Below are 25,880 nucleotides of genomic sequence, written 5' to 3' on the forward strand. Positions count from 1 at the left end.
GGATTCTGGGTGGACGTCACTGTATGCCCTCCCAGAGTTAAGCAACTGCCCTGTAGCTGTCATTCAGCTATGGGCCGGTTGTTAAGTGGTTAAACTATGTGCATGCACAGTGTGCTCTCTCTGTCTTTATCTGCAGCTGCTGAGCTCGGCTCAGCTTGTATTATTATTATTACTTTTTTTTTTTTAAAGATATTTTTATTGAATTATTCATCAACATACAAAAGAAAAACTTTGGTTATTCATAGCATTGTAATATTGCCGAAATACACTTGAGTGGTCAATAAACAGTTTTCATGTTACATGACTCTTGTAGTTATTAAGTGTAAAGATACAAGGAATGATCAATATGCACTGCTCTAGCTACGTAGCCACCAGGAAGGTGTGCATGGTTTAAGGTGCACTGCAATGTTTAGGAACATTATACAGCAGGTTATTTATCTGGTGAAAGGGTTAAAGGGCTGGCCAGCCATTTGACCCATATTTTATGAAAAGTTTGGGTTCTTTTCCTAACCTCAAATGTGAGTTTATAATAGAGGTATCAAGTCATTAATCAGTTTTAACCAAAGGGATTTTAGAGGTACCTGCAATCCTTTCCAGGACAGTAGTATGGCTTTCTTTGCATAGAAATGGAGGATACGAAGAAGTCTCTTTGCATGAGTTGAAATGTGGCGATCCCCAAAAATGCCAAGGAGGCAGTTTTTGGGGTAGAGAATGTTTGGGAGGCCCAATGCCGATGAAATGAAAGACCCTATCTCTATCCAAAAGTTCTGAACTATTGGACAGGTCCAGAAGCAATGTAGAAAGTCTACCGCTTGGCCACATCCTCTAAAACAGTCCGTTGTGGGAGCCAAACCCATTTGATGTAACCTAGCAGGGGTTAGGTGGGATAGATGAAAAATTGTCATGTCATTGATACGGTCCTTGGATGAGATCACTGAGGTCTTGTATGTATCACTGAATTCCGACCAGTCATCCTTTGTAAGTGTAGAGTCCATAGAGGTCCATTTTGTCTGGGCCACTCGAAATCTAGGGTTGCAGTCAGTCATATGGGCAGCATAGTATGTGGAAATAAGTTTAGTTTAGTGGCGTCGCAGTATTTTCTCTAACTGAGATATAACAATGGGATTTTCTAAGAGCCAAACTGGGTACGAATGGCGTATCGGTGTTGGTAGTAGTAGAACATATATGAGCGTGGCAGGTCAAAATCAGCCCCCATCTGTTGGAAGGATTTAAATCCCTGTGTATCATACCCCTTTGGAGTATTATTATTATTACTATTATTACTATTACTATTATTAATATTAAACAGCAGAAATGCATTTTAAGTATATGTAAACCCTTCACCAAAATCTCATATAATCTTCAACATGTTAATGTCATATTAAAGGTCATTTTCAATATTTTTAATGTGTAGATTTCATTCATATAATTCTGGTGATCCTGCCTGTTCAGCTTCTGTCCCTGTCAACCAGTTGTGCTCTTGGTTTGTCCCCCAGGCTTCTCATGGAGTCTACAAGTGGCTGTTTCAGCACCCATTACACAAGCATGGTCCATTGCTGTCACCATCAGGAAACCCAAGGGGAAATCAAGGGGAAAACCATAACTTTTCATGTTTATAATACACAGAGCGAACTAAGAGTAATTTAAAGCGGCGTTCCGACCTCCAGTTATAGTCACCGCTCGTTCTTCTACAATTGGCCATCTTCAAAACTGTCCCCTTTTCAGTAGTTGTGCAGCATTGATTACTTTGTTGTTCTTCTGCACAGCGTAGCCATCCTGGCTGTGTGCATGTGAAGCCCGCTGGGTCTCTCTTCCAGGATTAGGTGCATGCTGGCTACCCATGCTTATGCATGTGCGGTGTGAAGGAAGTGTGCCCCACTGCATGTAGATTACTACATGTGCAATACTACATTCCCTATTTAAAAATGGCGCCAACCTCTGCCTAGCATCATGCCACTTACGGTTATGAAATAATACAATGCTAGTGGAAATGACGTACCTCACGAGGTTAGGATGGGAGTATACATTCAAAACGCTAAAAGAAGATACAAAACAAATAGAAAAAAAAAGATATCCAAAAAAGGAGGGCAGTGGTCTATTGTTCAAGACCTAGTTGTATTTTTGCCTGGAACTCCACTTTAAGGCCCGTACACATCGTGCATCATATTTTTTCTGATTTTGTTATGGATTACTTTTATGTTATTGATTCCCCTAACTCAAAGCAACTTAAATCTAATACTGGTTCAAATCTTGGGATGGATAGATGTGCATAAGCAGAGCTCCACGTCAATAAACTTATGCTAGTCTATTGTTTTATTAACAAATTAAAAAAGATTTATTTATTTTTTTCAACTAAAAAAAGAAAAAATTGAATAGAAGGAAAGGTAAAGCCATTTTTGTGAAAGTGGCAGAAAAAAAATTAGCAGGGGAATTGGGGTTAAATTGTTAAAACCTGTTAAAAAGAAAATAGCTAAAACCAAATAATAAAGCATTTCTTTCTAATTCACTGGGCAGGTTAGATATTAGATAAATGCCCTTAACACTCTGCAAATCTCTTTGCAACATATTCCATCGCTCCACATAGCTTCTGGACTGAAAAGATTTTTCTTACACATATGTACAACAGGTTCAGTGATTACTTTTCCTTGCTACTTTATTTATATATTTTCTTTTTCATATTTTTATTTTATTTTTATCCTATTTTATTATACTCTAAATTACTCCCATTAGAATGGGTATTTGGCAAGAAATCTAGAATTGTTAAAATGTTAAACTGTAAAATGGTTCAACTGTTCATCCATGTTTAATGATAACCATTATGTTAAGAGTTCAAATTATTATCAGATGAACTGCACATTTGGTATTTACCATTTATCCATTATAAATGTTTGACACATTCTGTATGATAACTTTTTGCTTGAACAAATTATCCAGAATATAATAAAAATGTAAAAAAATATATTTAAAACCAAATTTCACTACATTGGCTGTGAGCGATCACATGACACTGCCAGTTTTCCCCCACAGTAGGATTTGAGAGGTCACAATCACCATCATACTACTGCCAGTACTCACTCTGTAAGCATCATAAGCACAATAAGAATATCAGACAAATGATTGTCCATTTTTTTTTCTTTGCATGCTAGTCTCCTATCGAAAACGAATAGGTTACTAAACTTATGAAAATTCTCGTACGACAGAATACAACTTTGGAAGTGATGTAATGTATTCATCATTTCTGAGCTTGCGTGGTCTTGGTCACACATTATATATATATATATATATATATATATATATATATATATATATATATATATATATATATATATATATATATATACACACACACACACACACACACACACACCATACTAATTACATGCAAATCGATCATACGAGAGAAATTTTCATGCTTGTCCCACAGCATGACTGTGTCCCTTTGGATATTTTCACATGAATGGTCATGATCAGCTCTTGAAAGCTGTGTACTAAGTGATTATTGGACAATTGCTCCGATTGTCCAATTTTCTCATCGTGTGAACTAGGCATTAGGAACAATAAGTCACATGACACTGCCAGCTTTTTCCACATTGGCTCTGAAAGAACACATGGAAGCATCATGCTGCCATTACTCATGCTATAGACTCTGAAAGGTCACATGACAATGACAGCTCTGTCTACATTGGCTCTGGGATGGTCACGTGACATTATCATGTTGCCTGGTTAAACTCTGCAGGCTCTGAATGCTTAAACCCACCTCAGCGAAATAGTTTAGTAGGTATGTATCTCTAATTAATGCCTCTCTGTTATTTCTGTTTACAGTTCCCATCATTCCCAGCTACTTGTACACCATGATGCATGAATCTAACAGCAGTGTCCACGAACAGGGGCCAAGTAGACTCTCCACACCAAGCAGCTTCCAGACCATCTTCTCCTACTACGACAACAGCACCCTGTTCATTGCAAATGCCACGACTGAGTCACTGCTCCAAGTCAAGGAAGCGACTCAACAACCTGCACTCCCCAGTGCTGTGCCAACATCTGACTGCCCCAAGGCTGACTCAAACTTACTCAATGAAAATGTCAAAGTGGGTTTATTGTTTGCATCGAAAGCCACCGTCCAGCTGCTGACCAATCCCTTCATCGGGCCTCTGACCAACAGGTATGACAGGAGTGCCACGTTCAACAAACAGGACTGAGAGGCCCTCATTTATCAATGTGCCTAATGGAAAAACCGTCTGTAATGCCTTTTGCCAATCTACCTCTCAAGCCCCAACTATTACAGTCTTCATTTTGATTGGTGGCTCTGTTGTTCACCACCCTTGGAGTCCAATGAGGATTACATTGGGCCAAGTACAGAGTTTGAGTTCTGTAGATAAAAATCTCTAAGCACAAAAATTCTGGGAGAAATACTATATGGAATACACTATATGGCCAAAGTATTGGGAAAGGTCCTTTTCTGTTTCAGAATGACTGTGTTCCTGTGCACAAAGCCAGATTCATAGAGACACAGCCTGACCAGTTTGATATTTGGAGCCCTAACATCAACCTTATTGATAGGTTTGGGTTAAACCAGAATGCCGATTGTGAGCCACGTATTCTCATCCAACATTAGTATCTGACCTCACAAATGGGCACAAGTTTCCATAGATATTCTCAACATTTTGTGGAAAACCTCCCTAGAAAAGTGGAGGCTGTTATAGCCACAAAGGTGGGGGCAATTCCATATTAATGGACTTGGTGTGATGGTCAGGGGGTACACAAATATTTGGCCATATACCGTATATACTCGAGTATAAGCCGAGATTTTCAGCCTCTTTTTTGAGGCTGAAAGTGCCCCCCTCGGCTTATACTCGAGTCATCGCCGTCTGACTGCTCGATCAGCGTATCGAGCAGACAGACGGCGGACATACTACAATTCGAAAGCCGCGCCTCCGCCTCCGCCTGTGATAGGCGGAACACTCAATTTCCCAGCAGTCAGTGTTCCGCCTATCACGGACATCCGCTCATCCTCGTACTACGGACGAGGATGAGACGATGTCCGTGATAGGCGGAACACAGGCTGCTGGGAAATTCAGTGTTCCGCCTATCACAGGCGAAGGCGGAGGCGCGGCTTTTGAATTTTAGAATGGCCGCCGAGGCGCCGACGAAGAGCGGCGATCCTGGCAAGGCACGGGACGGAGGCAAGGCAAGGCACGGCACGGGACGGGACGGAGGCAAGGCACGACACGGGACGGAGGCAAGGAGGCAAGGCACGGCACGGGACGGAGGCAAGGAGGCAAGGCACGGCACGGGACGGAGGCAAGGAGGCAAGGCACGGGACGGAGGCTCGGGACACAGGCTCGGGACACAGGTAGGCTGGACACACACACACACACACACACACACACACACACACACACACACACACACACACACACATGGACACACACACACAGGGATGGATGGATGGAGACACACACACACAGGGATGGATGGATACACACACACACACAGGGATGGATGGATGGAGACACACACACACAGGGATGGATGGATGGAGACACACACACACAGGGATGGATGGATGGATGGAGACACACACACAGGGATGGATGGATGGATGGACACACACACACACAGGGATGGATGGATGGACACACACACACACACAGGGATGGATGGATGGATGGACACACACACACACAGGGATGGATGGACGGACACACAGGGATGGACGGACACACAGGGATGGACGGACACACAGGGATGGACGGACACACACACAGGGATGGACAGGCATGTCTCACCCTCGGCTTATACACGAGTCAATAAGTTTGCCAGTTTTTTTGGGGGTAAATTGGGGGCCTCGGCTTATATTCGGGTCGGCCTATACTCGAGTATATACGGTAGTGTATCTATCAGAGTGTGGTCAACTGTATTTTACAGACATGGAAGGATTAAATTGTTCTGAGCCCATCAGTTTTCTGTTTTGAATGTCAAGGGGCCATACAGAGCAGAAAACTGATCGTAGGAAATAGAGGAAGATGTGCATTTATCTATATTTAGCAAAATGTGTTTTCTTTGTAAGACCATTAGAAGGGAAAGCTGCTGGCAGGATGGAGATAATGAATGGCCATGGCAGGCTCTTGGGCTTCTCTACTTCTTGGGCTTCTCTACTTCTTGGACTTCTCTACTTCTATATTAATTGGTTGGAATAAAAATATTGAGATAAACTCAACATCACATGGTAATCCCCAGCCTTCACCCAGTGAAGGATTGGGCTGACAGCTCCAGAGCTTGCAACTTTATCAAGTTAGGGCAGGAAATTGCATTCACCATACTATGTGTTGTATTGGCAGGATTGGTTACCAGATACCCATGTTTGCCGGTTTCTGCATCATGTTCCTCTCAACAATAAGTAAGTATTGCTCTGCTTGCCATCTCCTTCCAGAACATTAAATCTGATACCCCTAACAGGGCAATGCTGCAGGCATATTGCCTTAAGTTAGGTCATATCACATTGTTACTGGATATCAGCAGCAGATACATTGCAACATCTATTGTGCCTTCTTTATGACTCCCAAATGGAATTAAATAGATCCATTCTGATGATAACAGGCCATGTACTCCAGCTCTGGTTTATTGCCCAGAAAAGGTCTAAACAGAGAGCAAATTATCACACCATACACCTAGAGCCACTTGTTTATAGCCCAGATACAACCACAATACATAGAACATTTTATCCAATTGTACACCTAGAGCCACTTGTTTATAGCCCAGATACAACCTAAATATAGAGCCATTTATCCAACTGTCCATCTATGCTCTAGAGCCTCTTGTCTATAAACCAGATACATCCCAAACATAGAGCCATTTCTCCAACTGTCCATTCAGAGTCACTGGTTTAGAGCCCAGATACAGCCCAAATACGTAAACATTTATCCAGTAGTACAACTGGAGTTACTGGTTTAAAGATATACAACCTAAACATGGAGCAGTTTTTTACATGACATTATTATTTATACAAATATTTTTTCTCTTTCTACAGTGTTCGCATTTTCTGGGAGTTACGTTTTACTTTTCATAGCGAGATCCCTGCAAGGAATCGGGTCATCGTGCTCTTCTGTCGCAGGTTGGCTGTCAGTCATATAATGTTAATGTAAAATATCCATTATTAGAGAAACACAATTCTGTGCAGGAACAGAGCCTCCTGTTCATAAAGAATGTTCACTGCCCCCATAGAGAACAGACCCATGAATCGGCAGCATTGTGTACTACTATATGGCTAAGAGGGAGAATATATTATAATTTATATATATATATATATATATATATATATATATATATATATATATATATATATATATTGTGAGGGGTTAGCTCGGCAGCGGGTGTGTGTGACCCCCTGGATGGGTTCACAACACAAAATCAGGCACAGCAGACAGCGTTGTAGGTGCAAAAAAACAAAAGATGCGGTTTATTTATGCTACATGCAGTGAAACATATAACAGCCAAACAAAAATAAAACATGAAAATAAATCCTTGGTCAGCTTGGCCTCTAAATACACACATAGATTCCCTATCTAACAACTGAGTGCAGCCTTGTGCAGCACCAGTCCCTGTCTCTGTTGTAGAGGTTTGCCACACAGGCGTTAACTCACCGCACAGAACAAGTGTCACACTCCCCAGTCTATACAACACAAAACTGGTTCCAGGATGGAGCATCTCCCTAAGCATGCTGGGGTTTTTTGTAGAGGTCTTAATGAGCCCACTTACTTCAGCTGGGCTCATTAACTCTTCCCCTCTAGTTTTACAAGTCTGCATAAAGCCTGAATCTAGGGCACACATATTTCCCATCCTGGATACAACCAGGTGACTTTACCTGCGTGCTGCCACAATATATATATATATATATATATTATATATATATATATATTATATATATATATATATTATATATATATATATATATATATATATATATAGATATATATACATACACACACACACATACACACATATACATACATACATACATACATACATACATACATACAATCTCACAAAAGTGAGTACACCCCTCACATTTTTGTAAAGATGTTATATCTTTTCATGTGACAACACTGAATAAATTACAATTTGCTACAATGTAAAGTAGTCAGTGTACAGTTTGTATAACAGTGTAAATTTGATGCCCCCTCGAAATTATTTAACACACAGCCATTAATGTCTAAACTGCTGGCAACAAAAGTGAATATACCCCAAGTGAAAATGTCCAAATTGGGCCTAATTAGCCATTTTCCCTCCCCGGTATCATGTGACTTGTTAGGGTTACAAGGTCTCAGGTGTAAATGGGGAGCAGGTGTGTTAAATTTGGTGTTATTGCTCTCACTCTCTCATACTGGTCACTGGAAGTTCAACATGGCACCTTATGGCAAAGAACTCTGAGGATCTGAAAAAAAAAATTGTTGCTCTACATAAAGGTGGTTTAGGCTATAAGAAGATTGTAAAGACCCTGAAACTGAGCTGCAGCATGGTGACCAAGACCATACATCGGTTTAACAGGACAGGTTCCACTCAGAACAGGCCTTGCCATGGTCAACCAAACAAGTTGAGTGCATGTGCTCAGCGTCATCTCCAGAGGTTGTCTTTGGGAAATAGACATATTAGTGCTGCCAGCATTGCTGCAGAGGTTGAAGGGGTGAGGGGGGGCTCAGCCTGTCAGTGCCCAGATCATACACCGAGCACTGCATCAAATTGGTCTACATGGCTGTCGTCCCAGAAGGAAGCCTGTAAAGATGATGCACAAGAAGTCACAAAAACAGTTTGCTGAAGACAAGCAGACTAAGGACATGATTACTGTAACTGTGGTTTGATAAGACCAAGATAAACTTTTTTGGCACAGATGGCTTCAAGCGCATGTGGCGGCAACCAGGTGAGGAGTACAAAGACAAGTGTGTCTTGCTTACAGTCAAGCATGGTGCTGGGAGTGTCATGGTCTGGGGCTGCATGAGTGCTGACGGCACTGGGGAGCTACAGTTCATTGAGGGAACGATGAATGGCAACATGTACTGTGACATACTGAAACAGAGCATGATCCCCTCCCTTTGGAGACTGGGCCGCAGGGCAGTATTCCAACATGATAACGACCCCAAATATACCTACAAAACGACCACTGCCTGAGGGTAAATGTGATGGACTGGCCAACATGTCTCCAGACCTAAACCCTATTGATCTGTGGGGCATCCTCAAACGGAAGGTGGAGGAGCTCAAGGTCTCTAACATCCACCACCTCTGTGATGTTGTCATTGAGGAGTGGAAGCTCTGGTGAACTCAATGCCCAAAAGCGTTAAGGCAGTGCCGGAAAATAATGGCGGCCACACCAAATATTGACACTTTGGGCCCAATTTGGACATTTTCACTTAGGGGTGTACTCACTTTTTTTGCCAGCGGTTTAGACATTAATGGTTGTGTTTTGAGTTATTTTGAGGGGACAGCAAATGTACACTTTTATAGAAGCTGTACACTAACTACTTTACATTGTAGCAGAGTGTCATTACTTCAGTGTTGTCACATGAAAAGATAGAATAAAGTATTTACAAAAAAGTGAGGGGTGTACTCACTTTTGTGAGATACTGTGTGTAATATATATATATATATATATATATATATATATATATATATGTAACATTGTTTTTATTACCTGTTGATCCTGCCAAGAGATCTGTTATCCACTTCCTGTAATAAGGTGTCAATGCTGTTCTTTTTTGTAATGGAATCACATGGTAGTGTGGCCACCTGTAAGCAGAGGTGCCAAAGATAGACATGACATTTTGAAATGACTTTACATAAGTAACAAATTAATACACAACAGTTAATACTTTTTAGGAAGTTACAAGTTATTTTCTTTCCCAAAAAAGGTTTACATCCAATGAATGCAGTATTGTAGTAGTTTCTCTCTACACCTGTAAGGCTCCATTCACACCAGCTATAGTATTACAATACAGCGGCTGGTGGGCGGTGTGATCTGATTGAAAAACGACAGTGCTGTTCAGTTTTCTTTTTTTGTTTTTTTTGCATGACCTTTATTGAAATGTTACAGTGACATTTTATTGAGTTCTGTTGGTCACCACATAATACAAGGCGGTGGATTGCCACCCACTGCGCTGAAAAAAAAATGTATTGGTCGGCACATGTGCACCACACAAATGTAATTGAGCCTTTAAAGTGGGCTGTCAGTGCCCACACAGCCGCTGCAGCAGGCTGGAGATTTGATATTTCTGCTCTTCTCCTTTCTGCAGCACTTGTGAGGGGTGTACTCACTTTTGTGAGATACAAAATATATATATGTATATATTTATTGATTTTGCACACTTGATTTTGCACACTTTAAAGCTGGGCATAGATTAATTGAATGTTATCCAGGACAACAGGGACCAGCCGAATTATAACCTGTGTGTGGCACTTCCTATTAGATAGAAGTCGACTTCTGTCAAATGGACAATCTGGAAAACTGTTGTCAATCAGCTGCAGCCTCTGATTAGTGTTTTCTTACAGCGCTGTCAGAATACAATATCCTGGCGGGGGGGGGGGGGGGGGGGATTTTGTGTGAATGGAGAAAAACACTCATCTATAGCCAGCTTTATATCCAGATCTGATTATGCAGAACAATAAAAAATCAGCTGTAGCAGGATCCTACTGTGCACCCAGGACTTCCCTTCTCTTTCTAGGTATGGGCATGCTGGCCAGCATCTACACTGATGACGAGGAGAGAGGGAATGCCATGGGCATCGCGTTGGGAGGACTAGCGATGGGCGTATTATGTGAGTCAAATTATATCAATGTAATGGTCCTCAGACATGAAAACTGTACATTATACTGACCAACGGCTCAGCAGATCTTATTCTCATCCTGGTGGCCCCTGTCCTCAAGCTCTTGAATCTAAGACTATCCCCGTACAGCCTCTATGATCGCTGTATGATCGATCCTTCCTCATTTTGCCTCACTTACCAACACTGCAGCAGGAGAGGGAGGTTGCACGGTGCAGAATCATCTAACATAAGAAAAAAAGACCTTCCCCGAAGCAGGGAGAGAAGACAACTGCGGCTGAAATGGATTCTAGAATCTTTACATGGGGTGAAAAGGTTTCTAATTTCCATAACCGTGTGTCACAAATCAGGCAGATAATGGGGTGGATTTTATATTTTGTCACAGGGCTTCCATTACACTGAAGTGTTATTTTAGATTTTTAATTGTTATAGAAAAGAGAGAACGTGAAAACCAACCGGCAATAAAAAGCATCTACAACCCTGAGCAATATTAAAGGTGAATAGTGTTGCGCTAAAAAAAAAAAAAAAAAAGGAAAAAGAAAAAAAGGGGGGTATATATATATATATATATATATATATATATATATATATATATATATATATATATATATATATATATATAGTTCCCTAAGTGTATATTAAATAAGATAATTCATTTATTCCTAATTTATATATAATTTTTAGGGTGTCGATAAATGAATTATCTTATTTAATATATACTTATAAGTGTATATTAAATAAGATAATTCATTTATCAACACCCTAAAAATTATATATATAAAAATTAGGAATAAATGAATTATCTTATTTAATATACAATTAGTGCACTATATATATATATATATATATATATATATATATATATATATATATATATATATATATATATATATATATATATATATATATACAAACACACACACTTTTATTTTTTTTATTTTTTTGCACATTGTTCACTTGTGATACTTATGTGATTGCAATCACATGTTATAATTTGAAGGAGTATTGGAATACTTTTGGAGGTGTATCTTTTTTTTTTTTTTTAATATATTAGAACTTTATTTGCGATTTTGGCACTTAGCACTTTTCTAGCTGTACAGGCAGGGTTTTTTTGAAGATAGCACAACACTATTCACTTTTAATATTCAAATTTTTTGGTTGACTGACCTTTTGGATTGTTTGCAGCTGCTTTCTAAATAGGTATTATTTTCATTTATCATCCACATTTGCGCTTGAGTGTTTTCGGTTTTTGATTTATAATGTATAAAAAGAGAACCGAGTCTGGAAAAGGAAGAAAGAAGGAAACTTACAGGGAACTCCCAGAGGAGGGGGAGGGGGGCATCTCTTCCACTTCCAGCATGGTCTCGTCGGAGTAGGGTACTTTTAGAAATTCAGGAAGGCAATCCTTAAAGGGGTTGTAAACCCTCGTCTTTTTTCACCTTAATGCATCCTATGCATTCAGGTGATAAAACACCTGACATTCACCGCCCCCCCCCAGCTCTCCCGTTTTACTTACCTGAGCCCCTTCATCTCTTCGGCGGGGATGCGCTGTCCCTCTCTCCACAGGGTCCCGGCTCTTGCTTGGATAGATTGATAGCAGTGCAGCCACTGGCTCCCGCTGCAGTCAATCAAATCCAATGACACGGGCGCTGGGGCCGAGTCCAGCATTCATGTATGTGGACGCAAATGCTGCACTCGGGAGCGCGCCCGCAAGGTAATCCCCCAGGAGAGCGCTTCTCCTAGGGGGTTATCTGATACAGGGAAGAGTCACGAGAGACGCCGGGGGACCCCAGAAGAGGATGATCGGGGCCACTCGAAAATGAGCTGCACAGTGGAGGTAAGTATGATATGTTTGTTATTAAAAAAAAAAAAAAAAAAAAAGATCCTTTACAATCACTTTAAAGCTGAACGCCAGGCAGATATAAAATACATAAATAAATGCAGCTCTGTATGCATCAATACATTGTTCTTTTTTCTTTTCTTTTTTTCTATAGCCCAACTAGTATACCTGATTTTCACTTACTATTAGCCTCCTGCATCCATGTACAACAGAACTGTAATGCCGCGTACACACGATCGAATTGTCACCACAGTATGCCGAACAATTCGATCGTGTGTGGGCTCCAGCGGACATTTTCATCGTAAAGTCCGGCGGACTTAGAAAGTAGTTTTGACTCAAAATTTTTCCATCAGACTTGGCTTTCAGCGGACAATCCGTTCGTCAGTGTGCTAGTCCGTCAGACTAAGAATGACGCATGCTCTGAAGCAAGGACGAGAAGGAAGCTATTGGCTACTGACTATTGAACTTTCTTTTTCTAGTGCCGTCGTACGTGCTGTACGTCATCGCGTTAGAAATCGCCAGATCGGAGCGTCCGTGTGTGGCCAAGTCCGTTCGTGTGTACGCGGCATTAGAGAAGGAAGAGCAGGACTGGAGGCCAATCAGTTTTTATGCATGCATGAGTACATGACAAGTGTTGTATCCATTAGTCTGGGAGGGAGGGTAGTTGTAGAATGCTTTATTAACAAGTCCAGGCATCCATAACATACATGCAGGCTTCTGAGTATACCATAAGGAACATTTTGGGAAAGGTCCCAGAAAGAAAGCAGGTACTACAGGCAATCCTATTGGTTTGACTAGGAAAATGAATTAATTAAAACGGAACTTCAGTCATTTTTTCATGTTTCCATCTATTATATCTTCTGTTGTTTTAACTTTGTTTTTGTTTTAACTTTGTTTTAACTTTGGATAGTAAAACATTTTTTTTCCGCCATTAAATACCTTATACAGCCCACTTCCTGTTTCTTCTCTGGTCATTAGTCTAGGCTTATGAGATCATGCACAGCTTTCTCTCTCTCACATTCTCCTAAGGGTTTGCCAGGAAGGGAGGGGGGATGAGTCATAAGAGGGCCAATGGGAGCTGCAGAGCTGGAGGTGTGCCTCTGTGTAAATCCAAGATGTGAACAGGCAGGAGCTTCAGCTGCCCACAGTTAAAATGGATGCAGCCACACTCACTGGAGGGAGATTGCTGCAGCATGTTTGGCAAGTACAGAATCACAGTATACAGTTGTGCTCATAGGTTTACACACCCTGGCAGAATTTATGATTTCTTGGCCATTTTTCAGAGAATATGAATAACACAGAAACATTTCTTTCACTAATGGCTGGTGTTATTTTATTATTTATTTTATTTGATTTATTATCAATCAACTGTGTTTACTCTTTTTAAATCATAATGGCAACAAAAACTACCCAAATGACCCTGATCAAAAGTTTACACACCCCATTTCTTAATCCAGTGTATTGCCCCCTTTAACATCAATTACAGCTTGAAGTCTTTTGTGGTATTTGTGGATGAGGCTATTGAGGTCAGGAGCAGTGGCGGCTGGTACTCAACATTTTGGGGGGACAAAAACAGAAATATTCAGAAAAAAAAACCCCATCAATTGCAGCCTCACTGTGCCCATCAAACGCAACCACTGTTCCCATCGAATGCTGCCACTGTACCCACCAAATTCTGCCAATGTACCCATCGAATGCTGCCACTGTGCCCCTCCTTACGCTCGCCGTCTGCCCGACACTTACCCTATCTCGGTGGGGCAGTGGGTGAAGGTGGCGAGTGGCATCCTCCATGTTCCTTGATGTCTTCTCACGTCCTCTCCTATGATTGGACGCCTGACAGTTGTCCAATCACAATGCCTGTCGTTCTAGCCAATCAGCCAATGAGGAGCAGACCCAAGCACCTGATTGGCAAAGAGGCGGTTCAGTGTTAGGAAAGCCAATATTCATTTGCTTTTCTAACACACCTGGGTGAACTGCGAGCGCCAAGCAGCAGCGGCCATGGATAGATTCATACAATGCATGAATCTATCCATTGGTCATATGGGGGTGGCTGGGGAGAGGGGGCGGTGCCAGTGCGCACTTATGGATGCACCGCCACTGGTCAGGAGGCTGAGATGAACCTTCACTTTATTCTGCTGTAGCCAATGACAGGTCAACTCGGCCTTGTGTTTTGGATCATTGTCATGTTGGAATGTCCAAGTACGTCCCATGCGCAGCTTCCTGGCTGATGAATGCAAATGTTCCTCCAGTATTTTTTGATAACATAATGCATTCATCTTGCCAAAAATTTTGACCAAATTTCCTGTGCATTTGTAGCTCACACATCCCCAAAACATCAGCAATCCACCTCCGTGTTTTACAGTAGGAATGGTGTACCGTTCATCATAGGCCTTGTAGAGTTTATGGTTGTGGCCAAAAAGCTCAATTTTGGTCTCATCACTCCAAATGACTTTGTGGCAGAAGGTTTGAGACTTGTCTCTGTGCTGTTTGGCATATTGTAATTGGGATACTTTGTGGCATTTGCGTAGTAATGACTTTCTTCTGGCGACTTGACCATGCAGCCCATCTTTCTTCAAGTGCCTCCTTATTGTGCATATTGGAACAGCCACACCACATGTTTTCAGAGAGTCCTGTATTTCACCTGAAGTTATTTGTGGGTTTTTCTTTGCATCCCGAAGAATTTTCCTGGCAGTTGTGGCTGAAATTTTAGTTGGTCTACCTGACCGTGGTTTGGTTTCAACAGAACCCCTCATTTCCCACTTCTTGATTTGAGTTTGAACACTGCTGATTGGCATTCTCAATTCCTTGGATATCTTTTGTAAAGTTTGGGGGTTGTTTAGCTCAAGTGTGGCACCCGCTAGCGAGAACAGTCCACACAGATGATTCCTTTTCAGGGCTTTTTGGCCCACTTTAATTACAGAAAAACAAAGTTCCAGAAATTAAAACAAAAGTGGTTTCCCTCACAGGGGGTTTTCACCATCAGCTTTAAATAAAAGGATATTCAGTCTCCTGGCTTACACATGCAGCATTGCAAACAAAAATACAGAGCCACCTGGCTCTTTTCAGCAGCAGACGCACCACCGCTCAGAGCTCTCCTGACTACTGTCAGCAACCTCAGACTCGGGTCTCTGGCTTTCACAGTGCAGTCTTCACTCTCTGGCTACTCCAGTGCACACCTGCACTCTATGGGTTCTCCCTTGTAAGCCTGGACTCCTCAGAAGGGTGGAGCCCAGAACCATGGTACTGACTCTACTATCAGGCCCACACAAGCCTAAACAATCAGTGTGCTGGTGAGTCTCAAATTCCGGACCCAGGACTGGGGATTTCATCCCACCCGGATCTCTAAGAAATCCCTGGTAACCAGGTCCCAAAGCGGACTTTACTAAATGAGTAAACTGAAAAGCCAGTTTCCGCTCAAGCAAGTAAATACCCTGGAGCCCCTCAACCTGCCTGGTTGAGAATCCTGGACCCATATACTGGTGGGGTACCACAATACCACACTATTTATATCCCTTTCCTGTTGTATACAGTTCAACTACCTTTTCCTTCAGATCCTTAGACAATTCTTTTGCTTTCCAATGACTCCGAATCCAGAAACGTCAGTGCAGCACTGGATGAAAGATGCAAGGGTCTGTCAGGAGTCCAGAAACTCGTTGAGCTTTTATACACACACACACTAATTGCAAGCAAACAGAGCACAGATGAGGATAGTTACCTTAATAACCATCAGGCCAAAACCACCGGGGTGTGTAAACTTTTGATCATTTGGGTAGTTTCTGTTGTGATTATGATTTAAAAAGAGTAAACACAGTTGATTGATAATAAATGGCTCCAGCCAAACACTAACCATGAGTGAAAGAAATGTTTGTGTGTTATCATTCATATTCTCTGAAAAATGGGCAATAAATCAAAAATTCTGCCAGGGTATGTAAACTTATGAGCACAACTGTATATAAAAAAATAAGCAAAGTGGTCTGAAGCTTCAGAATGTTTCTATTACAAATTATGAGAGCAGGCTGCAGTTCCTCTTTAAGGACATCAAAATACTCAAAAATAGGTTAGTTAATTGTAGCCACCACCCAACATATACATTTAAAAATGACAGCAAAAAGTCAGAGCCTGGACTCAGATGTTAAAGGCTTGATCTGGTTTCTCGGAACAAAATTGTTCACTATCAGGAGAGGAAACCTCTGCAGAGAAACAAAATATCAATCCTGCCAACCGCTACAATTGTTTACAAATTAACCACTTTAGGCTCCATTCACACTTGTGCAACTTGTCATGCAACTTTGGACATCCATTATCACTGGCTTTGACCACCATTGGGATGAATTAGAGAGCAGACTGCGAACCAGGCCTTCTCATCCAACATCAGTGCCTGACCTCACAAATGCTCTTCTGGAAGAATGGTCAAACATTCCCATAGACACACTCCTAAACCTTGTGGACAGCCTTCCCAGAAGAGTTGAAGTTGTTATAGCTGCAAAGGGTGGGCCAACTCAATATTAAACTCTTTGGACTAAGACTGGGGTGCCATTAAAGTTCATGTGTGTGTAAAGGCGGGCGTCTCAATACCTTTGGTAATATAGTGTATGTGTTATGTGGGTGGCAAGAAGTTAAGCATATCTAAACCCCAAAAACAAAAATGTCATATATTGCAGCTCTCCAATCATTAGATGTGGTGGCTGCATTTGTTTTCTGTTTAACACTCGCAAAGCACTTCCATTAATCACTTGCCAACCGTTGCACGCTAATATACGCACAATGGCAGCGGTGGGCAAATGGGCATACTTGTACGTCCCCTTTAATTGGTGGGGCTACATACAGTGTGACCATGCCCGCGGACTCGATGTCCACCAGTGTCCCGTGATCATGTCACGGAGCTGCAGAACGGGGAGATGCTTATGTAAACAAGGCGTTTCCCTGTTCTGCCTAGTGACATGACAGGAATCTACTGCTCCTTGTGATTGGGAGCAGTGATCGCTGTCATGTCAGTGGTAGCCCACCCCCTCCCCCCCACAGTTAGAATCACTTTCTAGGACACACTTAACCCCCTGATCGTCCCCAAGTAACCCCTTCCTTGCCAGTGCCATATACACAGTAATCAGAGCATTTTTATAGCACTGATCACTGTGTAAATGACAATGGTCCCAAAACAGTGTCAGAAGTGTCCGATATGTCTACCATAATGTTGCAGTCATGATAAAATAAAAAAAATAAAAAAAATCGCAGATCGCCGCCATTACTATTAAAAAAAGTTAAAGCGGTTCTTCACCCTAAAGGGGAAGTTCCGCTAATCTGATCCCTCCCCCCCTCCGGTGCCACAATCGGCACCTTTCAGGGGGGAGGGGGGTGCAGTTACCTGCACCCACTTCCGACCAGACCGCTGCAGACCCCTGCAGATGCCCCCCCCCCCGTTGTGTTCTGGGAAACACACAGTTCCCAGAGACACAGCGTGGACCAGAAGAGACGCGCAGGGCGACTCACGCATGCGAAGTAGGGAACCGGGCAGTGAAGCTGTAATGCTTCACTTCCCGATTCCCTGACAGAGGATGGCGGCGGGGGCAGCAGCGAGATGAACGATCGCTCGTCATCTGCCACCGACATCGCTGGACCCTGGGACAGGTAAGTGTGATTTTATTAAAAGTCAGCAGCTGCAATATTAGTAGCTGCTGGCTTTTAATATTTTTATTTTAGGTGCAGAACTGCTTTAATAGCAAAAATACCATAAATCCATCCCCTATTTTGAAGACACCATAACTTTTGCGCAAAATAATCAATATACGCTTATTGCGTTTTTTGTTTTTTTACCAAAAATATGTAGAAGAATACATATTGGCCTAAACTGAGGAAAATTTGTTTTTTTTATATTTTTTTTTGGGGGGGGGGGGGGGTATTTATTATAGCAAAAAGTAAAAAAATATAGCTTTTTTTCTAAATTGTCGCTCTTTTTTTTGTTTATAGCACGAAAAATAAAAACCACAGAGGTGATCAAATACCACCAAAAGAAAACCATTTGTGGGAAAAAATGGATGTCAATTTTGTTTTGGTGTAACGTTGCACGACCGCGCAATTGTCAGTTAAAGCGACGCAGTGCCGAATCGTAAAAAGTGCTCTGGTCAGGAAGAGGGTAAAATCTTCTGGGGCTGAAGCGGTTAAAGGCAAATGGGACCAACCCGCAACCCTATGCCAAATGTTTGGCTTGCAGCATAGTATTTCAATGAAAAACCCCCATGTGATCCAAAACAGAAAAAAGTATTGGCCTCTGAACACCTGTATAGTAGCCATGGATCACTTTTCAGAGGTGTTAGGAACCACCACATGTGTGAATGAGCCTATAGTTGAATTTGTGACGCTCACATAGCTGATTCTCCGTATTCCCGCTTGCTGCAGATTGGATATGAATTCTTATGTCTGTCTAGGACTCTTGTGATTTCCTCTCAGCACCTGAGACTCAACTTCATTATTGGAAACGTATTGCAGCAAGAAGATGGAATTTAGATCAGATCTGGGCATTGTATTGGCTCCAATAACCGAGTTTATTTAGCTGAGAAGACAAATCCTTCCAAAGAGGTTCCTCCTGGATGTTTATTCTCCTAACTAATGACGGATTTACTAAAGGCGTCTCCAGGGAGTTTTCACCCAATCCAGCAATTTAGTCAGATCAGGGATTATTCATTTTTCGGCAGGCCCTACCAAACTGTGGTCAGGATTGAGCCTCCAAGGGGGCAATCAATTAGATTAGATTTTTTTTGGTTGATGAGTATTTTGCCCTTTAGAAGGCTGATGAACACATTATCCGCTAAGCGCTCCACTTCCCTTCTCCATAGGCACACATGTTCATCCAATCCTGATCTACTGGTAAAAGGATTTTTAGTGACCAAATCATGAAGGTCTGCATCTACATTAGGTAAATAAGGTCTATGAACCCCTGACCATCACACTTAAACAAGGTTGTTGGACATGCCATCAATATGGGGTTGGTCCCTTTTTGTGGCTATAAGAGCCCCCACTCTTCTGAGGTTTTCTACAAAGTTTTGGAGTGTGTCTTTGGGAATGTTGGATGAGAAGATCTGGCACACCATAGGAGTTCTTATTCATCCCAAAGGTGTTCAGTCAGGTTGTGACCAGGTCTTTGTGCAGGATAACCAAATTCCTCTACAGCAAACTGGTCAAACCCTCTCTTTATGGAGCCCTCTTTGTATAGAGAGGCACAGTCATGGTGGAACAGAAAAGGGACTTCCCCAACTGCGCCATGAGGTTGAAAGCCCACATCTGTCTAAAAGGTTTGTATGATGTAGTAGTAATGCCGCGTACACACGACCGGACTTTTCGTCGGACTAGGTCTGAAGGTCTTACCGACAGACTTTTGGCGGAGTTCCGACGGACTTTGCGAACGAATGGACTTGAACACACACTATCAAACCAAAGTCCGACGGATTCGAAGGTGACGACTGGACTAGAATAAGGAAGTTCATAGCCAGTAGCCAATAGCTGCCCTAGCGTCGGTTTTCGGCCGTGGGATTAGCATACCGACGAATGGATTTTTCGACCGGACTCGAGTCTGTCGGAAAGATTTGAAATATGTTTTATTTCTAGGTCCATCTGACTTTTGGAAAAAAAGTCTGCTGGAGCCCATACACGATTGAAATATCCGACAGACTGATTCTGTCGGACCTAGTCCGTCGAAAAGTCCGGTCGTGTGTACGTGCCATAACAGTTCCCTTCACTGGAAACACCTGAACTCAGTCATGTAGAAATGTTCCAAATGCTTTTAGCCATATAGTGTTGCTTAACACAGAGGAAGATCCAATAGCATATCAGAGGTTTATGTTGGATCTGATACCTCTATATGGTGGCAGATAATGCAGTCAAAAAACTGTGATCCCTTCATGCACCCTTTCAGTCTAATTAAAGAGCATTTCCAGGTAATCAATCAGTCCAATCAGTGAACAGTTTATTCCTTCAAGCAAACAATGCAGTTGTGCTAAAGTCAGTGAGTTCCTTAATTCCTTAATTAAAGCTCCATGAAATTCACTGTAGCCAGAGATCCCCTTACCGGTGTTCTGAGGGGGGAGTCGGCTTTCTGTATCTGTCCTCTGACTTTCTCTTTCTGCTCCATTTGTCGACGAGATTCAAACTTCCAAAGCAGAAATGTGATTGATGGCTGTGAAAAACATATCTGTATACTTTGATACATCAAACGTTTTGTGTGTCGGTAGCTGCACCGTGGTGCGGTGGCAGAAAACACAAAGAATCTCAGTGCAGAGATACAGAAATATATTGTAACTTAAGTTCGGCAATACAGAACAGGCCCGGCAAGAAGGCAACCCAACTGGGAGAACTCACATGGATGATTCAGTAGAAGTAGGCCTCAGGTGTGCCGACACCATCTGTCTTGAGGAGCAGTATACAGCCTGGCTGGTCTGTACCCAAGTGGGGAGGCTTCCCGACAGGATGATGGGTCCCAGCACTTTGCCTACTCCCCCGGCACCTCATCCTAAAGCTATGCTTTTTCCCTGCCAGACTGGTAACCTGTCCAACTCTAGCCACATGCAAAATGAGCACCAAGCCCTGGGAGCCAAGGTCTTAAACAGACTTCGACTGACCCAAGATGGCCACCAGGGTCACATGGGAAGCCAGGATACAATTAGATAGCTGCCCCCTGTGACCAGGGAACCATAGAGAAACTAAGTTGCTCTTGACTTCCTCTCCCTTGGCAAAGCCGCTGCAGTTGAGCTCCACCTGCAGTGGGGAAAGCAGACTGCACCTGCCTATTCCTATATAAGAGATGGCACGGAGCATGAAGGGGAGAATGTCTGGGAGTCCTTCTCACAAGCTGGGGTCCCCAAATCATGGATATAAGGCATTGGGGTAGTATTCTACAGCAATGCAGGGATGGGAGATGTTACCCAGAGTAGGTTGTGCTCCCTTTAGGTACCTTAGGGTTTAAAGCCCAACTCCGGGCACCATCATTTTGTTCATTGTATATAGGATATTATCAGTTGCCTTTTAGCAATACCATGCTGGCTTTTCTATACTCTCCCTCCCCCCCTCCCTTTCTGTCATCAACTCAGCAGGTATGATAGACCCCAGAGCTGGTGTCAAGTCACCTCTCCCATTCACATTTCAGCTATTCACAAACGACACAGCATTAGCATCATCAAATGAGTTCTGTGAATTGTCAAATGTAGACGGGGACGGGGGCATGGCACCAACTCTGGTGTCCATCACACCTGGAGAGCTGATGCCAGCAGTGGGTAAGCTGCAATATCTAGAAAAAGCTCTTGTTAAACTATATGATGAAAGACACCATGGAATTACTCAATGGTAAAAGTAAACAGATATTGTCTTCTCTAAAACTGAAAAAAGGGGAGGGTTTCACTTTAATTCTCAATTTTAAATGGGGTGTTTTCTTTAATACAAACCCTTCTGTCATATAGGGCTCAGATTCTTGTTTTGATTTCTATATATTGAGACTGACATGGAGTGTTGAGTAGCTGAAATGGTAGCAGGGAGGTTATATAATAAATACATATTTCCAGATGAGAGGTTGCATTGTCTGCGGGAACTCTTCATAAATCAAGAATTGGAGAATGTTCATGGGATTGTTACAGATGACTAGATTGCAGGAGAAATTGAACAATCAGCCAATTATTTCAGAACATAAATAGATGCCAGATGCTAATCCCACAAAAAATGGACACTGGGAAAGGGTTACCTCCATTATGGGTGAAAAACCCACACAGGTATAAGTCATCACATTCAAAGGACAATATCCATAAATCCAACAGAATTCCGCTGCTAATACGACTGTTACCATAGCAGCATACAGTACATATATGAGTGTAAAAGAACAAGTTGGGATTTTTCATCTGGTAGCCTATTATGCTCCAAGGTTAAAAGCAGCAGTTGAGCAGCCTCTTGGCCCACAGACATACATTCTTTTAAGATTACAGCATCCATGTCTAGATGCCCCTTCTGCAAGTTAAAGATACATCATTGGTCAGATTGTTTTGTTAATGTCCAACTAGCAACTGCGGTTGGTGGGTGGTATAACATCTCCTGTGATCTCAGGAAAAACCAAGCCACCAGGCCTATAGGCTAGCAGACCCAATCTCCTTTGACTGGGTGATGATGTAGGTAGATTCAGTCCTCCTACTCTACACTGATGACAGTTTTACTTGGCAGTGGGACCACCGTTTGGAAGCATCTTGTACGAGTTTGTGGGGAAGACGGCTCCATTCCTGGTGCTGGCAGTTCTGGTTCTCTTTGATGGTGGTAAGTCCAATTCTAGTTGTATGATGGAACAAATGTTCTTAACTTTTTTACCCTGAAGGAACCATTGAAATCATTCTCAGGTCACTGTTAAAATAAAATCACTGGGGATCAGCGGAAATAATGCTCCTTACATTGATGGTCAATGGGAATAATGCCCCCCTTATATTGATGGTCAGTGGGAAGAATGCCCCCCTTAATTGGTAATCAGTGGGAAAAATGCCTCTTACATTGGTGGTCAGTAGTAAAAATTCCCCCCTTAACTGGTGGTCATTGGGAAGAATACTCCTTACAGTGGTGGTCAGTGGGAAGAATGCCCCCTTGTTTTGTTGGTTAGTGGAAACAATCCTCCCCACCTTCTTGCAGTGGTTCAGCATGCCACCCTTACAGCTCAGAAGATCATAGGTGTCATGCCATTGGCTCTGCCAAGTGGCATTGGACCCATAACTATGCAGGCACCATTAGAAGAGAGGTCAATTAGCCACAGCTCAAGGAGCCACAAGCAGCCTCTGAAGGAACCTTAGGTTTCCACCGTACACCGGTTGAGAAAAACTGTTTTAGAAGGCAATCCATATCATTCTAAATAATTAAACAATTCTTTCCTCCCTGCAGCTCTCCAGCTCTTCATCCTGCAACCCTCCAGAGTTCAGCCAGAGGTGAGTTGGCCAACGTAATCACCACAGTGATCAAAAATAAATTCTTAAGTTTACACAAGTTGGCCAACGTAATCACCACAGTGATCAAAAATAAATTCTTAAGTTTACACATGGCCCATGTGTAAACTTAAGAATTTATTTTTGACTCTGTTCTTCTTTCAGAGCCAGACTGGGACCTCGCTGTTCGAGCTTCTAAGGGACCCGTACATCCTGATTGCAGCAGGTAGGTCTTTGTTGTGGTGGGGGTCACACCAGATGTCATGTTTGTGAACTGTAGATGGCGTCACTTCCACCCCTCCCAGATCAGATGTAGACAACTTTTTCCCTGCGTCAGTTTGTGTAGCTTTCAGTTCTATGCTAAACGATTTCAATTGAAAATCCTAGCAGTAGGAGGTGGAGGGGGGATTTTGGGAGATTCTCACAGTGTCACTGTTCATTTACTCAATAGCAGTCTAATGTTCCATATAGAAGAACGTTTCATGTAGTAACTGGCACCTCCCTCACCTCTATTTCCTCTAATATAGACACTCCAGTTAGAGACAGATGATGTTGGGTCTCTTTACTAGTTATCTTGCTTCACCCACCCAGTCAAGGATTCTTACTTCTAATGGCAGAAAAGTCATTGTCATTCTGCAATCTCAATGATGTTTTATTAATGAAACATACATCAGGCACTGTGGGTTCTCTAGTTATGTACCTGGAAGGTAGAGAGATAGAAAAAGCCACCAACCAGCCCTAACAAAAATGTTTTGGTGGGCTTACCCTTTAAGTATTATCTGAGATATTGACAGTTTTCCTCTGTATATGCTTAGGACTTTATGGTGGCTACAGTCAATTATGGGGTATAATAATATCAGATAAGGCCATGGGACAAAAAGGTGTGGGGGTGACTTTTAATATCCGTTATATATTAAGAAGAGATGCTTTATGTTTCTGCGTTGGCTTGACAACATTATGGTAGAGATTGCTTAGATATGACATGAAGGAAATTGTGAAGACATTTTTCCATTAAGATTAGAACACAAAACTATATCATTACAGGGTCAGTCAATAGGGAGTGCAGGCAAGCAGGGAGGCCAAATACTGGAGAATTTATAGCGAATGTTCCTTAAACAGGGTCACTTAGAATTACTAAGAAAAGTCTCCAACAAATCATCTTTAGCAGATAAGAACACAGATAGTCACACTCATATTGCACAAGACCAAGGGGGAGATTTACTAAAACTGGTACAGCTCTGCATAGTAACCAATCAGCTTCTAGGTTTTATTGGCAAAGCTTATTTGAACAAGCTGAATTTAGAAGCTGATTGGTTACTATGCACAGCTGACCAAGATTCTGTGTGCTCCAGTTTTAGTAAATACCCCCTTAAGCTCTTCTTGTTCACACCAATTGGATCCACTACTTCAGTGCAACTTCATGGGCTTCATGGGCTTGCAACTTCATGGGATTGCTGACATCTGTGCAACTTCATCTACACAGATGTCAATGCAAGTTGCACATGAAATCGCACAGAAATAGTGCAGGAAACGTTTGAGTTGCTGCGATTTGAACAGTATCCATAGTGACTGTCACCTAATTGGCTGGACTGATCGGGGTCAGATTTGGTACTGACAGGGCAACGGATGGTAGTCATAGGTGACAAAAGCTAGGTCAGGGCTCTGGAAGGTGCACAAGGCTCACAGAGGAATCAAAGACAGTTCTGGCACAACAGATGGGATTGGCCAATTTTTGGGGTGATTTCTAATTTCGATTCATTTATTTTTCAGGCTCCATCTGTTTTGCTAATATGGCAATCGCTATGCTGGAACCGGCACTGCCCATCTGGATGATGGAGACAATGTGCTCCCGGAAATGGCAGTTAGGTGAGATCTTTTCCCTGTCCTGTTACATCTTCTAATAATAAGATTCATCAGTAATTGGAGAGGATTCCTCTAGAGGTCCTCCTATTCTGACGGTGATTAAGAGTTCTCCTAATTAAAAAATCTTTCATAATGGGCAATCTATCATCAACTTCTTGGTCTGATCGTGATTGGCAGATTGGGTGGGCATTGGGTCCAGTCAGATTTCATGTGCCCACATATGGTGTCAGCATCCAATTATGTTCTGTGAAGAGAGCTCTTCATGGTGTGGCTAAATTTCTAGCTAAATTAACCACTGTCACGCTAAATCACCATTGGCCACAAGGTGCAGGCAGAGGCCACGGTTTTACTCCAGCTATAGAGATAGCATTCATTATTCAGATATATTTTATGTAAAGTTTTCTTGCAGCATTTTAGGCCTTTGAGAAAAACATT

General features: G+C 42.2%; 1 protein-coding gene across 2 annotated transcripts in view; it reads left to right on the plus strand.

The window, feature by feature from the left end:
* The window catches only part of SLC18A2 (solute carrier family 18 member A2), a 64,558-nt gene that overhangs the window by 24,307 nt on the left and 14,371 nt on the right, over window positions 1–25,880 (plus strand). For both annotated transcript variants that reach the window (XM_077455445.1, XM_077455446.1), the window contains exons 3-10: window positions 3,823–4,162; window positions 6,342–6,400; window positions 7,031–7,114; window positions 10,713–10,805; window positions 22,843–22,932; window positions 23,542–23,585; window positions 23,748–23,808; window positions 25,353–25,448. In XM_077455445.1, coding sequence (XP_077311571.1) covers window positions 3,823–4,162; window positions 6,342–6,400; window positions 7,031–7,114; window positions 10,713–10,805; window positions 22,843–22,932; window positions 23,542–23,585; window positions 23,748–23,808; window positions 25,353–25,448 — 867 coding nt within the window. The remainder of the gene's footprint in view (window positions 1–3,822; window positions 4,163–6,341; window positions 6,401–7,030; window positions 7,115–10,712; window positions 10,806–22,842; window positions 22,933–23,541; window positions 23,586–23,747; window positions 23,809–25,352; window positions 25,449–25,880) is intronic.

This window comes from Lithobates pipiens, unplaced genomic scaffold, assembly GCF_037356315.1.
Source record: "Lithobates pipiens isolate NorthernLeopardFrog02 unplaced genomic scaffold, aLitPip1_a1.2 Scaffold_25, whole genome shotgun sequence".
NCBI classification, from domain to species: Eukaryota; Metazoa; Chordata; class Amphibia; order Anura; family Ranidae; genus Lithobates; species Lithobates pipiens.